The sequence below is a fragment of the Babylonia areolata genome, chromosome 27, assembly GCF_041734735.1.
Source record: "Babylonia areolata isolate BAREFJ2019XMU chromosome 27, ASM4173473v1, whole genome shotgun sequence".
Classification (NCBI taxonomy): Eukaryota; Metazoa; Mollusca; class Gastropoda; order Neogastropoda; family Buccinidae; genus Babylonia; species Babylonia areolata.
The window spans coordinates 10057693-10074116 of NC_134902.1; the positions used below are offsets into that span (position 1 = coordinate 10057693).

Genomic DNA, 16424 nt, shown 5'->3' on the forward strand with positions numbered 1-16424 from the left:
TTGGTTGATTTAGTTCGTCACGATCGCATGTCTTGAGCACAGCGTCAGTCCGACATTTTGTTGAGCGAGCGAGGAGAGAAGTCAGGCAAACACTTGGACAGTGACCCAACCAAAACGTTCAAATAAAGGACTGCTTCATGACGTAGATGGGGTTTCTAGCTATGAATAGAATCTAGAGAGATTCCCCAGGCTAAAGGTACCACTATTTTTGTCAATGAAGTGAATGCAAACCAGGGAAAAGTCAGAATATTTTGATGACGAGTTATCTCGTCATTGTGGCAGCGAAGCATACATGCTTGCCATGACGAGTTATCTCGTCATGCAGGCAGCCTAGGGGTTAAGTAGCAAAGAAGTTTTAGCAGAACCAATCTTTCTGAACCAAAATATTAAAATTGGAAGTAAGATTTTATCATACAGAAATTAGATGGAAAAGGGGGTCTGGAATATTTCTCATCTAGTGCACGGGGACAGTAGTTTCCTTTCCTATGAAGATTTTAGTCAAAAGCATGGAAATATAACAAATTTCCTTACTTTAAATGGTTGCATAAGGTCAGTTAAAAATTATATAAAAAACCTAAACATTAAAATTGATAATAATACTGCTTTGCAGATGAGAAAATCATTACAAATGATATATTCAGTGAAAAAAGGAACAAAAGTTTATTACGATACTCTAGTTAAAAACAATACGACTCCTAAATGCTGTAAGAAATGGAACGATTTGTTGCAACTGAACATTAATTGGAAACAGACATTTCACAAAATACACAAAATAAGTGACGTTAACTTAAAATGGTTTCAAATAAGAATAGTTCATAGGATTATTGCAACAAACAAATCACTGAAACAGATGAATATCTCTCATAATGATAAATGTAGCTTCTGTGGATCACATCCAGAAACCATTGAACACCTTTTTTGGAGATGTGAGATTGTGCAGAGATTTCGGACTGCTTTCCAAACTGATATTAATAACAAATGCAATAATGTATACAATGCCCAGTTATGTGAAGAATTAGTTTTATTTGGAAACTCACACGCATTTGCTACAGATGACATTTTAGATTTCATTATTTTACTTGCCAAAAACTTTCTGTACAAATGCAAATTCAATAAACAACCACCACAACTCAATGCATTTAAAACACAGCTCAGATACAGATACAAAATCAAAGAACATGCATCTTATATACTAATGAACCATCATGCTTTCCGTACAAAGTGGAACAGTTACCTTCCAATTATGGAAACTGTTACTTAATCATAATTTCGCATGTTCCATAGTTACCATTCTGTATGACAGGTATAACAGTCCTTACTTTGTACTAACATGTCTTTATTTATTTCTTTTATGTATTATTTGTTTATTTTTTTTAACTTTTATGGTTGCTGTTGTCTGTACAATGTGATCATCTACAAGCTTTCGTTTCCAATAATGCAGAAGTGGTATACTCATGCTCATTATTATTATGACATTATAATGCCACCACTTGCTTTCGCCTTACCCTAGACACCATTACTCATTTACTGTAATAGTTGACACATTTGATGCTGTTGCTATGTTACAACTGGTCCAGGCTATTTGCTATTAATGTCATCTTAAATCACCATGATTACTACAATCATTAAGGTGTAAACATTGATTGATTGAATGATTGGACAAATCTTTTTTGTTTTTGTTTTTTGTTTGCTTGTTTGTTTGTTTGTTGTTGTTGCTGTCGATGTTGTTGTTACAGATTTGTTTTGCCTTGCTATACTATTCTCTGTATTGTATACATGTTTTTGGAAAATTTAAAAAAAGTTAAAAAAAAAAAAAAAGTATTAACGTGGCGATAGCCTTGAGATGGCCTTAGTGGTCAGCAAGGCTCTAAGCACCATAATTTCATTTCATTTCATTTCATATGGAAGGTGAAAAGAACATGGGATAGAACTGCCTTTGCAGTCTTTTATATAGAAGGTGAAAAGAACATGGGATAGAACAATACCTTCAGGGAAAGAAGCTGAGGCTTTATTGTAATGGGCTGCAAGGCATACTGTTCAATAAAAACACCTCTCTATAACACTCCTCCCACCTTATAATGACCTTTCTGTGACTAGTGTGTCACTCTGTTTTGCACTGTGGCCCCCAAAAGTTCACTTTTTAATATCATTGGCATGTTTTTTTCTACATATTTTCATGGTCGGCTATGCAGTAATGATGAACAAGATGATGTGATTTAATTTCCTTGTGGACAGATGTTGAAGCACATGGAGGAAAGGTGCCCCAAGGCCATGGTCACCTGTCACTTCAAGCTGCTGGGATGTACTGCTCAGGTCAGAAGATACACAACAGTGTTGGGTTGATAATAATGATAATGAATACTTATATAGCACACTAACCATAAATCTGCCATAGGTGCTTCACAGGACACTTTAATTTACATAACAATTGAACGCAGACAAAACTGAAGGAATCATCATCAGAACAAAACAAAAACTTTCTTCCATCACAACTGACACAATCAAACATGTACATCCATCCCTCTTTCCAGCTTCAGTCAGGAACCTTGGCGTTGGCCTTGACAACACACTGTCCATGCAGAAATTTATCAGTCAGACCTGTCAATCCTGCTATTGTCAATTACGGCACATCAATTCTCAGTGGAAATATCTGTCCACTGATGCAATATCTAGACTTGTCATTTCTCTCATTCTCTCTCGCCTTGACTACTGAAACTCTCAATTATCTGGTTTGCCTGCTTCATCCATTCAGTCCCTTCAGCACATATAAAACTCTGCTGCCTGACTCGACCTCAGAAAGAAAAGATCCAAGCACATCACTCCTCTTTTGCATCATCTCCATTGGCTCCCTGTCTCACACAGAATAAAGTACAAGATCAGCACTCCATGTTATAAATGTATTCACAAATCTGCCCCTTCCCATCTTTGTGGCTGCCTTCACCTCTGCACCCCATCTCGCTCTCTACAGTCGGCTTTGGATCCACTCTGTTTATGCATACCCAGATTCAAACACTCCACTGTCGGCTGCTGTTCTTTCTCTGTCTCTGGACATTTCATTTGGAATGAACTTCCTCTTCTGCTTCATCGGGTCTCCTCACTCAGCTCTTTCGTCTGGCCTAAAAAACCACCTCTTCCCAAGATAGCCTCACTCCCCTGCCTTTTCTTTGTCTTAAGTTTCTCAAGTTTTGAGTTATGCATGTGCATGAATGACTAGTGTGAAAGTGCTTTGATTTGTCTCTGCACAAGATTCAGCACTATATAAATACTTATCATTATTGTTATTATTAACACATTGCATCAGTTTTACATACACACACCAAAATGTGGCTAACAAACTACACACACACACACACCAGAATGTGATTAACAACCCCTCCCCACACACACACACACACAGTGCATACATACATTTTAAGATATGTACATAGCCACTGCCCTACACACATATGCACACATAGGCACACACAAACACACACATGCACAGACACACACATACATACACAGCCACACAGACACGCACTCACACATACACCCACCCACACCCACATATGCTTGCCAGGACACTCATGCGTGTGATCAAACATACAAACACACACAAATACACATTCATATGTAATTGTATGTGTATGCATACATATGTATACACACATAGTCAAGCACACCACACACAAAGAAATGGACCTGCCACTATTCTTATTATGGGGTTCACAAAAAGTTAAGGACCACTTGGGATTTTGCACAGTTTTCTTCTTGGGGACATGGTGAAAATGATCGTGAATTTCTGGCAAACAGTGGTCTGTACAGCCAGTGTTATGACCACTACTCATAACCAGAGGTGCTTTGTGGTCTATGTATTTCATTTCTTGTTTTTGTTGTTGTTTTTAACAGTGAAAAACTACAGCTATCTTTAATTAATATCTGAATAACTAAATTGTTCGATGCACTGATTTTCAAGAAACATTTTTTTCAAGCCGTACATGTTACATTTGTATTCATTGAGAGTCCCATGGTAGACCGTATGCAGCATACATGATTTGACTCCTTTCATTCCATATTTTCTGTGAACTATTTGCTTCCCCTTGTTACTACATTCCTTTTATACATGCATTCCCTTCATTCCAGGATTGAGAAGGGAGAAAGAAAGTATGAAATGGGGTGTTATTTTGGAGACTTACAGTTCACTTACATTGTCATGTACTGTTGTGTACAGAATTGATGTGAGAAGTTGTGTGTGACCCTGTTGACACTGTTTGATGACACTCAGGTGTAAAACAGGTGAGTCTGGAGTCAAACACAATGCATGCAAGTACATACCACATGCAAGACAATGTTTTGCTTGCAGAGTGTTCATATGATGCAGGTACTTACCGAGTATGCCTCACATTTTTCCCAGTGCTATACGGCTGTTCATAACCGAAGAAAAATGTCACAGTTACTACTGCAGTTCTTATCAATTCAATGATTTGAAGTTTGTTTGCTGTCTAGAAGAGAATGCTCCTTCAATACACAAGCAGTTACTCAGCCAGAATCAGAACATTATTTGAAAAAAAACCCCCAAAAAACCAGTTCTATGCACATAAGTTTCAGTTTCAGTTTCTCAAGGAGGCGTCACTATGTTTGGACAAATCCAAAGATGCTACACCACATCTGCTAGGCAGATCCTCCCGAAACCTGGAGGGGGTCAGGCTGGTGTTCTCTTGACCCTCTCCGGGAGGGTCACTACCTTGTCGTGGTCGGGAGGCTTAGTGGCCAGTGATCGAGCGAGCTATGTCGGCGGGGGCATCAGTGCTTCTTGAGGTTTTGCTGCTCTGGTCCCAGGTCTTAATTGACAGCCTACATAGCCATCGTAGCTGTTCGGGCTGAATAAGTGGTGGTTTTTGTACTGATACCCCTGATAGGGCTTCCCATGCCGAACAGGTCGTGAGTGAGGCCCAAACTAAACGTGACCCACTGTCCCTTTCGTTATTCTCTATTCTTCTTTTTACCGCCTCTTTTCTGTCCTCAGCTCCCCATCAAGCCTTCTTTTTCACATTCTTTTTTCTCTGCGGCCTTCTTCAGGCCCGCTGTGTTTGCCGTGCAGCGCAACCTGTGATGGAGGGGAATGAGATCCTGGGGATTGAGAGAGCACGCTGCTCTCAACACATCCCTTTGGCTCGGACCTCTCCTAAGACAGGCGGCACACATTGGCCCGTGTGTGTCAATCGGCTACCCCTTCGTGGGGCTGGGTCAAGACTGGCAGTTTAGTGGCTAGCGAAGGTAACCCTCGTAGTGCTCGGTTCTCTGTCCCCAGGAGCTGGGCATGATCGGGGGGGAACACGTTGGAGCTAGACTGTTGGTCGTATATCCCTCCCGAAACCTGGAAGGGGTCAAGCTGGTGTTCCCTTGACCCTGGCCCCTAAGTTGGACCCCATGGTGGGTGGGTAAGGGAGGGATGAATTTACATTCTTTTCAACATGACTTCCAAAAAATTACACCCCCCTAACTCTGGAAAAAGACGACGACAAGGAACAGACGACTCAGACTCCGATTCGGAGGTCGTTGAGACCTCTGGATTTTGGCCATCGTGGCTTGTGGTGGAGGGTGCTGATGATGACAAGCCCTTGTCGGCTCTCAGCCCCTTCGCTATCCAGAAGGGCTTTCAGTGTCTGGCAGGATCGCTGAAATCCATCAAGAGGCTGAGGAGCAGAGCATTTTTAGTGCAGACAGAGTCCAAAAGGCAGACACAGCTCCTTCTCAAGGCGACCACTTTTGTGGATAGGGCGGTGAAGGTTTCCCCTCACAAAGGTCTCAACTGCTCAAAGGGGGTCATCAGATGCCCGGAGTTGAAAGGTGTGTCTGAGGCTGAAATCAAGAGCGAGCTGTCCTCTCAGGGAGTGACCGACGTGTACAGGGTGACAGTGAGGAAGGGGTCGGACAGAGTCCCGACCAACACTTTCTTCCTCACCTTCTGCTGCCCGGATGTCCCCAAGGACATTCGGGTCGGATACCTGAAGGTTAGTGTAAGCCTGTACGTGCCGTCCCCTCTCAGATGTTTTAAATGTCCGAAATTTGGACACGTGAGAAACCGATGAAAGGAGGAAGAGGCGTGTGGCACCTGTTCGAAGGCGGCGCACCAGGGCGATTGCGTTTAGTCCAGCCCGGTGTGCGAACTGCGGAGGTGGCCACCCGTCCTCATCGAAAGAAAAAAGAAAAACAAATCCAGAAGGTCAAGACAGAAAAGAAGATATCCTTCTTTGAGGCAAAGAAACAGGTGGAGGCCGCGTCGCCTAAGGCGTCGTACGCCTCTGTCGTCAGACCCAGGACGGTGGACGTCGCAGTCCAGACGACGTCCACAGGGACGCAGACGGACGACTTACCCACCTCGTCGGAACCGTTGGCCTTGGGTGGAGGCGCCGTGTCCACCCCTTCCCATCCTGTGCGGCAGTCCTCAGGGGCTGCTGGGCGGGAGCGGAAAACCTCGGGCGGAGGCACGTTGTCCGCCTCCCACCCCACCCCACCCCCCGGCACCCCTCGCCCCGCCTCTCGTCTGCCTGGCCCTCGGGCTGGCGGAAGTGGCCGGAAACCCCCCGTACCTCCAAAACTCAAGGAGGGGAGGGTTGCGGCCTCGGCGGGATCGGGAAGGGCTGAGGTCGTGGATATTCCGACTCGGTCGGAATCTGAAAAAGTAATTTCTAAAAATAAATACTCCGTCCTGGCCGACCTTGAGCCACCGCAAGCAGAGGAGCAGGGGGTAGCGATGGAATAGGCTGCTGCTTTATTTTTTTTAACCTTTTTAATGGCAGTGATCCACTGGAATGTCCGGGGGTTCTACGCCAATTTTCAGGAACTCCAGCTGCTTTGTCATGCTTTGAAACCTTCAGTGCTGGCGCTGCAGGAGACTCTGCAAAGAGATGGCAAGGTTTTATCTCTCTCTGGTTTTAACTCCGTTTTTAAACCCGCTCAACCGAAGCAAGAGGGATTGACGGGAGGTGTCGCTCTTTTTATTCACAAGTCCCTTTTATATAGTACAGTTCTTTTAAGCACCCCTTTACAGGCGGTGGCAGTCAGAGTCACACTTGAGAAAACCATCACTGTCTGCTCTCTCTACCTTCCTCCTTCCGTCCGTGTTCTGAGGCAGGACCTCATGAACCTGGTCGACCAGCTCCCACGTCCGTTTTTACTGTTGGGCGACTTCAATGGACACTCCCCGCTCTGGGGAAGTGAGATGACATCAGCCCGAGGTCTTCTCTTGGAAAACCTTCTTTCCGACATGGACTTGTGCTGTCTTAACGACAAGTCTCCCACTTACCTTCATCTGTCCTCTGGAAAGCTCTCGTGTTTAGATCTGTCGGTCTGCGATCCATCGTTGGTCCTGGACTACGAGTGGAAAGTGCACGACGATCTGCACGGGAGTGACCACTTTCCTGTCGTCCTCCGCCCCACAGATGGAGAAGGTGACTCTCTGCCTGACCGCCTGAACTATGACAAAGCAGACTGGGGAATTTTTACCATGAAGATAAGAGCGGAGCTGCAGGAAGAAACAGTATTGAAAAGCAATGACCCTGCTGACTCTCTGACTCGGATCGTTTTAGATTGCGCCAAAGCAGCAGTCCCATCGTCTACCTCCAAGCCTCAGGTGCCAAGAAGCCCTGGTTCAACGCGGAATGTCGGGAGGCCCGTAAGTCTCGGAAGAGAGCGCAGCGAAGAAAGAATTATCCAGATCCTTTGTACCATACACAGACATGAAGCGGAAGGTGAACACTTACGTTAAGGATCTTTGGCAAGAGGAGTGGAATGCCCAGACGGACAACAAGCTCTTCCAGATCCGTCCAGACCTAAAAGAGACCCTCCCTTCGGGGGTGAAGAACAGAAAGGAGTCTGTGCTGTGCAGACTGCGTACGGGGCACACTTTTTTTTGCTCATTCTTACTTGTTGAAGGGGGAAGAGGCCCCTCAATGCATTCCCTGTGATGAGCCTCTTACCGTGAAACACGTGCTCCCTGACTGTTGGGATCTGCATGACGTTAGACACAGACATTACACGGCGGTTTCTTTGAAGACTTTTTTTCGTGATGTCCCTCCATGGGCGCTGATGGACTTCTTAAAAGAAGTGAACATTTTTAACCAGATTTGAAGGTTTTAAACTGTGGAAGTTTTTTTTTTAACTTTGGAGTGGAAAGTTTGAAGTGGTGACTCGTTTTAATTGGTTGTTTTTTTATCCTTGTAGTAGTTATTGACGTGGCGATAGCCTTGAGATGGCCTTAGTGGTTGGTGAGGCTCTAAGCACCATAATTTCATTTCATTTCTTGCACTGTACTCCTTCAGCATTCCAGTGGATGATACGAAGTGCTGCTTGCCCATGTGCTCCATTCTGTTCTCCCCAAAGAGTCTGGGAAGGATCGCGTCTGTGGTCGGTAGTTGTGGATGGGCCCCTTTGAGGCTGAGGGCCCGGCACCGTCTCCCCCCGGCCATGGTCCAGGAAGACGACACCACATCGGTCTAACGTTGTCTGCGTAGCCATGTGTCGTAGAGTGCGTGCACAGCCAGTTTTGACTAGATCACGCCCCTTAGAGAGGCCACTGTGGCGCCGTCTTCGGTGATCTCCTGTTCTGGTAACGGTTTACAGTTGGCCGGGTTTTCTCTTGGGAGTTTTCCTTCTCTTGGAAGAACTGCCTGCTGAGGCTAACGGACTGCATCTGCCCGGATTTTTCCTCAGGGTTGACTCCCGAAGCCTTTCCTATGAGTGGGTATGGCCGCAAGGCAGCGGAGGTTTGAAATCAGAGTTTTCCTTCTCTTAGATGAGCTGTCTTCCCAGACTGATGAGCCCCATCTACCCAAAGCACTGGTTTTCAGGCGCCAGGTGACCCGCCTTCGCCCCTTCTCCTATCAGTAGTAGTAGTTCCGCCGGGCCACACGAGCAGGCTAGGAGCTGGACTTAGTTGTCAGAGGCTGTTGGAGACGCGTGCCTTGAGGGGCATTTTATAGACAATTGGAGCTTGTCCCCATTGCTACCCCTCGGCTGTGACAACCTTGGGACCATCAACCAGTCTTTCTTGTGACTGTTGTGATCAACCACACACACTGTCAAAGGTTGTGCAACAGTGTCCAGGTCCATAAGTCTCCAACACAGTCCACACAAAGAATGAAAAGGGTGTACCCACCCAGCATCTATCGCCAGTAAAAACACTGTGTGTGGTACTTGTGGAAACAGTCTTCAAGACACAGTGTGGTTTGCTGGGGCAGTCTGGGCAGTAGAACCTCACATCCTTTCTTTGCCGTTTCTTCCAGCAGACTCTGCACCTCCTTTGTAGCCAGGCCTTCTGTGGGGTAGGTGGGATGACATCAGTGAAGTGTCGTCCACACAGACAAACAGCGTGGTCATCTTTAGCAGTGTCTGGGTCTTGGTCACCAAAAATCATGGCACTAATTACATCCTTCTGGAAGTCCAGGAATGTACTGCTGTTGCCTGCTTTTTTGTTGAGGATGTGTGCTTTCAGCATGGCAATTTGTAGAAAATGCACATACAGATATTCGTACCACTTCTGGGTTTTCCTTGTGGCATCGTAGGGCTGCAGTTGTTGTTGGTCATGATGGTCCATGGCACCCATGTTTTTGTTGTAATCCAGAATTGCTGGAGGCTTATTGATAATCCAGAATTGCTGGAGGCTTATTTACTGCCCTTTGGTCTTGCTGCTGCTGGTCTTCAGCTGCAGGTTTGTGGCAAGTTGTCATCTCCAGATGGTCCAGGACGAACATCATGATCATCACCATGCTGCATACCTGAAACACATAGCATAAAAGACTAAGTTTGTTGGGGTTTTGTTTTGTTTATATATATATATATATATATATATATATATATATATATATATATATATATACAGGTTATGAAATGGTACCATTTTATTTCTGATTGTTTTCAGAAGCTGAAATACAAACACACACACCCCTACCTCCCCAACACCCCAAACCCCCAACACACACACACTGAAACTGGTTCATGGTATGCCACACCCCCTTCATTCTTTTTCTCATACAAAACAAAATGACAACACACACACACACACACACACACACACACACACACACACACACACACACACACACACACACACTTCTACAAGTGTTGCATTTACAAAGTAATTTAGGCATACAATTCTGTATATCATTCTCTGATTTCATTTTTGTAAACATCTCCTCAAAACATAGAACATTATAACATGACATACAGCGCACGTCAATACAGCATTGGTGAGCGACATTTCATGACGTACACCGAATGTCAACAGCTCAATCAAGAGGTTAAAGGTGAAATGTGTGTGGTATACTGGTTGCTGCACAATTGCACACCACACTTTTCACACTTGATTGTTGTTTTACATTTTTTGAAGGGTTTGTTGGCATAGCTGGCTCCAGGGTGTATGTGGTTGTACTTGTGACATACTGTGCACACCACACAGTTGTGGTTTTTGCCATCTCCTTGAATGGTGGTCTTTGTCATCAAAACAGAGGTCTGCTGCACTTGCTTCCATTCTGGGTTGGCCAAGATGAGGTTTTTCAGCAAAAAGGTTGCTTATCAGTTGGTGGGCCAGGTCCAGCTTGAAGGAGAGCAGGTCTTGCTTGCTTTGTCCCTGAGGTCTGTGGTCTGTCACTTTCCCCTCAAGGACAAAAGTGTGGGCGACAAAGGAGTTGTCATGAAGTGGGTGTGCTGCGGAGAGGTAGTACACCATTCTGTTGTCTTTCCATGATGTTGCTGCCATGTCACCACACTGTTGCCATTCAGCAGTACGACAAGGAACCTGGTGTATTTCTGCCTTTGTCTTGATCAGATCACTTGGGTAGTGAATACAATTTGGTCGCATTGTGCCACACAGGTGCATCCCCTTGCCCAACAGGTACTTTCTCAGCACAGGTGAGGTGCAAAATTGTCTGTGAAGACAACATGGCCAAAGTCATGAATTGGTTTGGTCAGACCAATCACAACACGAGCACTGAGCCCCATCAGTTTGTTGACTGTATTTACCTGTGTACACCTCCATGTTGTTGCAGTATGCTGTCTTGACGTTGGCAGGTACCCACGGCTTGATGCCAGACAGGTTTGACCTTATATAATGTTTGAAGCCTAAACGGCCCGTGAGCAGCACCATAGCTTCATCAACTGCCTCAATTTGGTAAGGAAGGAGGAAAACTGCTGCACGGTTTTCCAGGCTCCATGAATGAAAGGAATGATTCCAGCAAGCTGGAAAACTGGATGAAAGAGTTAAAATGTCTGTCAGTTTGCACCATCATTGCACGGTTACCCTTATTATACACTGTGTCCTTAACTTGTTGGCACTAACAAAGTAGCCAAAGCAGCATCCACAACTAGAACATGCATGCTTAGCCGGGTATGGGCTGTTTTAGATGAATTCTACTCAGCTTTGCACTGTATGGAATATGCAGTGTGGTATGTTTCCTGTGTACGGTGGACAATATGTGGAACATGCAGCATGTGTGCATGTTTCTTGTGTATGGTAGACAGCCTTTTTCGACCTGATTTGTTTTGTATTCATGTTTTATTGGTGTACCATCTCATTTCTGACACAATAAAATGTGGGGTGCGGGAGGTTTGTTTGGTTTTTTTAAGATATTTTTTATATTCTATTTTATAGGTCAACATTTTACAACAACAACTTATAGGACATTTAGAAAGAAAGTCTCCCTCAGTGGCATTGACATTCCTCTTTCTCTTCTGTCCATAATCTTGGTGTCATACTCGACCATTCTCTTTCCTGTCAGCAGCATGTTGCAAATATATGCAAACTGTGTTAATTTGAAATTCACAGAATTGCATCCATTCGTCATCTCCTGACTGAAGATGCAACCAGAACTCTTCTTTGTGTCTTTGAGCTGTCCCACCTAGATTATTGTAATTCCCTTCTTGTCGGTTCACCCAGCTACCTCATTGTTAACTTCATAAAGTCCAGAACCATGCTGCTCAACTTGTCTTTTGTTCCTCTAAATTTGATCATGTCTGTCCTCTCCTTCAAGCTTTGCATTGGCTCCCAGCACAAGAAAGAATTATTTACAAAGTTGTCTCTCTTTGTTTCAAGTCCATTGAGTATACTGGTCCACAGTATCTTTCCGATCTCATTCATCCTAACATACCCTCACGCCAACTCCACTCTTCTTCTCACTGCTTAGGACCACCCCCCACCATCAGATCAAAACATATGGCCAAGGCAGTTTATCATACCAAGCCCCATTCTTTGGAATCAAGTTTCCTCAGCCTCTCCATCACTCATCTTCGCTGCAGTCTTTCAAATCCGGTCTGAAGACCCACCTTCCACACACACACACACACCCCCCACCCCCGAATAATTCTCAAAGGCTTTTCCCTTTCCAGTATGAACTAAAATGACTATCGGTGAGTGAGTGAGTTTGAGAGATTCAGAATTTGTAGATTGTATTTTTGATTGTGTACTATTTATGATTGTGTACTATGACGTGTGTGTGTGTGTGCACGCGCGCTTCCAGATTATGCGCAGTGAGCTGGACAGTCACCTGTCAGACAACATGGTGTCCCACCTCAACTTGCTGTGTCACGGGGTCACCCAGCTGTTCCAATACCTGCACATACCCCCACTGACTGGAGCTGTGGCCAGGGATGGGGTCAGTGGGGCGGACATGGCAGGTGCCCTGTCCGGGATGGTGCCCATGATCTATCAGCTTTCGGCCCTTCGCATGGAGGCCATTCAGCCTGCTTGTACCAGAGAGTCAGATGTCTCCAGCCTCAGAGAACCTCAGCAGGTGAGGCATTGTGGCTATGCCGAGACATAGAATTCAGACTGATAGACCCTGGGCAGTGATAGCTTAAACCTTGCACTTCTGAGTGTAAATATATATATCCACACTTCTAGCTGGTCATGCAAATAGTTTACTTCCTTGCAGATGATGACTGCCTTGATGCATGTTTGAAGTGATATCTCAGCAAGTTTTTACTTTATTTTGATGTGGATGTTTGCTTTTTGCAAAGCGAACAGCTGTTTAGTGTGTCAACATGGCTGCCAGGATGTACAATAAAGAAGAGGTGGCTGGAATTTTGTTTGATTTTCCACACAGTGTCAAACTGTAGCAACTATGAAAACATGATAGAAAATGAATGTAATGTTGTTGATCACCTGAAGTGATTCTGGTTAACCTGATGATGATCACATCGACAGGTAAGGGCAGGGTCATGTTGGAAATGGGTGTAGAGGAGAGGAGCAGATAGCAGTGAGCAGGGACTGTACAGTGTCAGTGGTTTCAGGCTGTCTGCAGTTAAGCCTTTCACCTCTGACCATGAATATATGCACGGTTTCGGGTAACTGCATTATCAACAGTCCAGCCACTTGTTTGGAAACACTTTCTTCATTGCAAATGGTGACTGCCCTTGATGCGTGTTCAAAGCAATATCTCAGCAAGTTTTGGCTTGATTTTGATGCTTTTTTTTTTCCATTTTGTATAGCAAGAAGTTGTTGAGCGTGTCAACATGGCTGCCAGGACGTGTAGAACAGAGGAGGTGGCTGGAATTTGTTTGATTTTCGAACACAACATATACAAAAGCAACACCAAAAACGTGACAGAAAACGAAAGTAATGTTGTTGATCAACTGGTTATCCTGATGATGATTATATGCTAGGTCAGGTCAGGTCATTAGATCTGCTACTGATAACCTGTAATCCAGTACAACCTGTTCAGGGTCGGGTTGCCGGCGACTAAACTGGCACTCCCACCGCTCCCTTCCGGGACTGGTGAGGCGGGTGGCTAGACACCCTCATGGAGATCCATAAAAGGGCGTTGGCTCAGGAGAGCCACCGACGGCCATCTAGCTCCACCGTGCTGTGTGCATGCCACACGCAGTTGCCCCCCGGGGTGTGTCTACCCATGCATGCGAAGTCTGGATCCGGCAGAATCTGCGGAAGAAACCTATCAGTTCAACGGAGAGGAAGGCGGTTACAGCAACGCACTGTGGAGTGCAGAGAGCAAGATGAGACACCGAAAGGATATCTTGGTCATCCACTGCATCTGTGCTCATCCTCCAGTCGCCTCGACTTAGTCTTGCCACTGGAAATTGGTGGACCCGGACGAGAGAGTGAGGTCGACGTTGCGCAACTCCTCTTCACTTTAAACAAACTCATCGCGCAAGTCATCAGTCATCCAAAATGACCTTTCATCCTTCATCATTTCATCACCCCCAAGTCCTGTGGCGACAGGTGAGTGACGAAACGACAGGTGTGGGTACACTGGCAGTCGCAGCCGCAGACCTGCACGCAGGCGGCTCAGGCCATAGGGTCGTTCTTCGTCGACAGGAGCAGCGATGGAGCTCGGCAGCCGTCTGAGCAGCCCTCTTTATGAATGCGCTGCTCACCTCCCTGGCATGAGGAAGGGGCTAGAAAAGGTGCCCTAAAAATTGCCTGCTCCATATCACCCTGGCCAGCATACCGCGGCTGGCGGAGACCCTACATCAGCGGTCGAAACAAGAAAGAAAAGAAAAAAAACAAGGATCGTTCCTCTCACCATTGGTGCTTGGAACATAAGGACTCTCCTGGACAGAGATAACGCGGACAGACCCCACAGGAGAACGGCACTAGTTGCATCCGAACTCGCCAGATACAACATTGACATCGCAGCCTTGAGTGAGACTCGGCTTGCAGGCGAAGGCGAGCTCTGTGAACAGGGATCTGGTTACACCTTCTTCTGGAGTGGACGAGGAAGCGAAGAGCGACGTGAGGCTGGCGTTGGTTTTGCAGTAAAAACAGCACTTGTCAGCAAGCTAGCTGGAATCCCAAAGGGAGTCAACGATAGGCTTATGACCATGAAACTCCCACTGGCATCTGGCCAGAAGCACCTCACCATTGTCAGTGCCTACGCCCCAACCATGACCAACCCGGATGAAGTGAAGGCGAAGTTCTACGAGGACCTTCACTCGTCATTGCTGCTATCCCTAAAGCAGATAAGCTCATCATTCTTGGGGACTTCAATGCTAGAGTTGGCTCTGACTACATCTCCTGGGATGGAGTGATTGGAAAGCATGGTGTGGGCCACTGCAACCCAAATGGATTGCTTTTGCTTCAGACCTGTGCAGAGCATGAACTGCTGATAACCAACACAGTTTTCTGCCTCCCTACCCGTAACAGGACGTCATGGATGCACCCTCGCTCAAAGCATTGGCATCTCATCGATTATGTCATCGTCAGGAAAAGGGCTAGGCAAGATGTACGTGTAACAAAGACCATGTGCGGCGCCGAGTGTTGGACAGACCATCGCCTTGTAGTCTCGATGCTGAATATTCGAATCCAGCCCAAGAGACGCCCCCAAGGCCAGAAGGCTCCAAAACGGCTTAACATCGCTAAGCTGAAAAACATCACCATCAAACAGTCCTTTGTGGAGCTGCTGGAAGATCGTCTGGAATCCGCCTCTCTGGACAACCAGAATGTGGAGTCTGACTGGAGGACCCTGCATGAGCTGATCTATAGTACAGCTTCAGAGACCCTGGGACCCATGACCAGAAAGCACAAAGACTGGTTTGATGAAAACTGTGATGAAATCAAGCAGCTTCTGGATGAGAAATGCTGTCTGCATCAAGCCTACCTGAGCAACCCGAAGTCCACATCAAAAAAGGATGCGTACGATGCCATCCGCAGGACTGTTCAGCAAAAGTTACGCCAGATGCAGGATAAGTGGCTGAGTGACAAAGCTGATGAGATCCAGGGATATGCTGACAGGCACGATATGAAGAGGTTCTATGATGCCTTAAAAGAAGTCTACGGCCCCACATCCTCAGGATCATCCCCCCTCCTCAGTGCAGATGGGAATACCTTGATCACCGAGAAGGAGAAAATTCTCGAACGCTGGGCTGAGCACTTCAACAGTGTCTTAAATCGCCCTTCCTTCATAAATGATGAAGCCATAGACCGTCTCCCACAAGTCCCCATCAACGAAGCACTGGACGATCCGCCAACACCTCTTGAGACCCAGAAAGCAATCCGTCTGCTATCCAGTGGCAAAGCACCTGGCTCAGACTCCATACCAGCAGAGGTCTACAAGGATGGAGGCATGTGCTGACTGAGAAGCTCCATCAGCTGTACTCACTCATGTGGAAAGAAGAGACGATCCCCCAGGATTTCAAAGATGCATCTATCATTCACTTGTACAAGCGAAAGGGGAACCTGCAAGCCTGTGATAACCATCGGGGCATTTCCTTGCTCTCCATCGCAGGCAAGATACTTGCCAGGATCCTACTAAACCGCCTCACAGCACACCTTGACCAAGGTCATTTGCCTGAGAGCCAATGTGGATTCCGGAAAGAGCGCGGAACCACTGACATGGTGTTTGCTGCAAGGCAGCTGCAAGAGAAATGTCAAGAGCAAAATGCTGATCTGTTCTCCACCTATGTCGACCTCACTAAGGCCTTCGACACCGTGA

At 46.0% G+C, this 16424-nt stretch overlaps 1 protein-coding gene across 4 annotated transcripts in view; it reads left to right on the forward strand.

Moving 5' to 3' along the window:
- LOC143301280 (TNF receptor-associated factor 6-like) overlaps positions 1–16424 on the forward strand; it is a 142539-nt gene that overhangs the window by 112379 nt on the left and 13736 nt on the right. For all 4 annotated transcript variants that reach the window (XM_076615461.1, XM_076615459.1, XM_076615462.1 and 1 more), the window contains 2 exons: positions 2236–2313; positions 12495–12767. In XM_076615461.1, coding sequence (XP_076471576.1) covers positions 2236–2313; positions 12495–12767 — 351 coding nt within the window. The remainder of the gene's footprint in view (positions 1–2235; positions 2314–12494; positions 12768–16424) is intronic.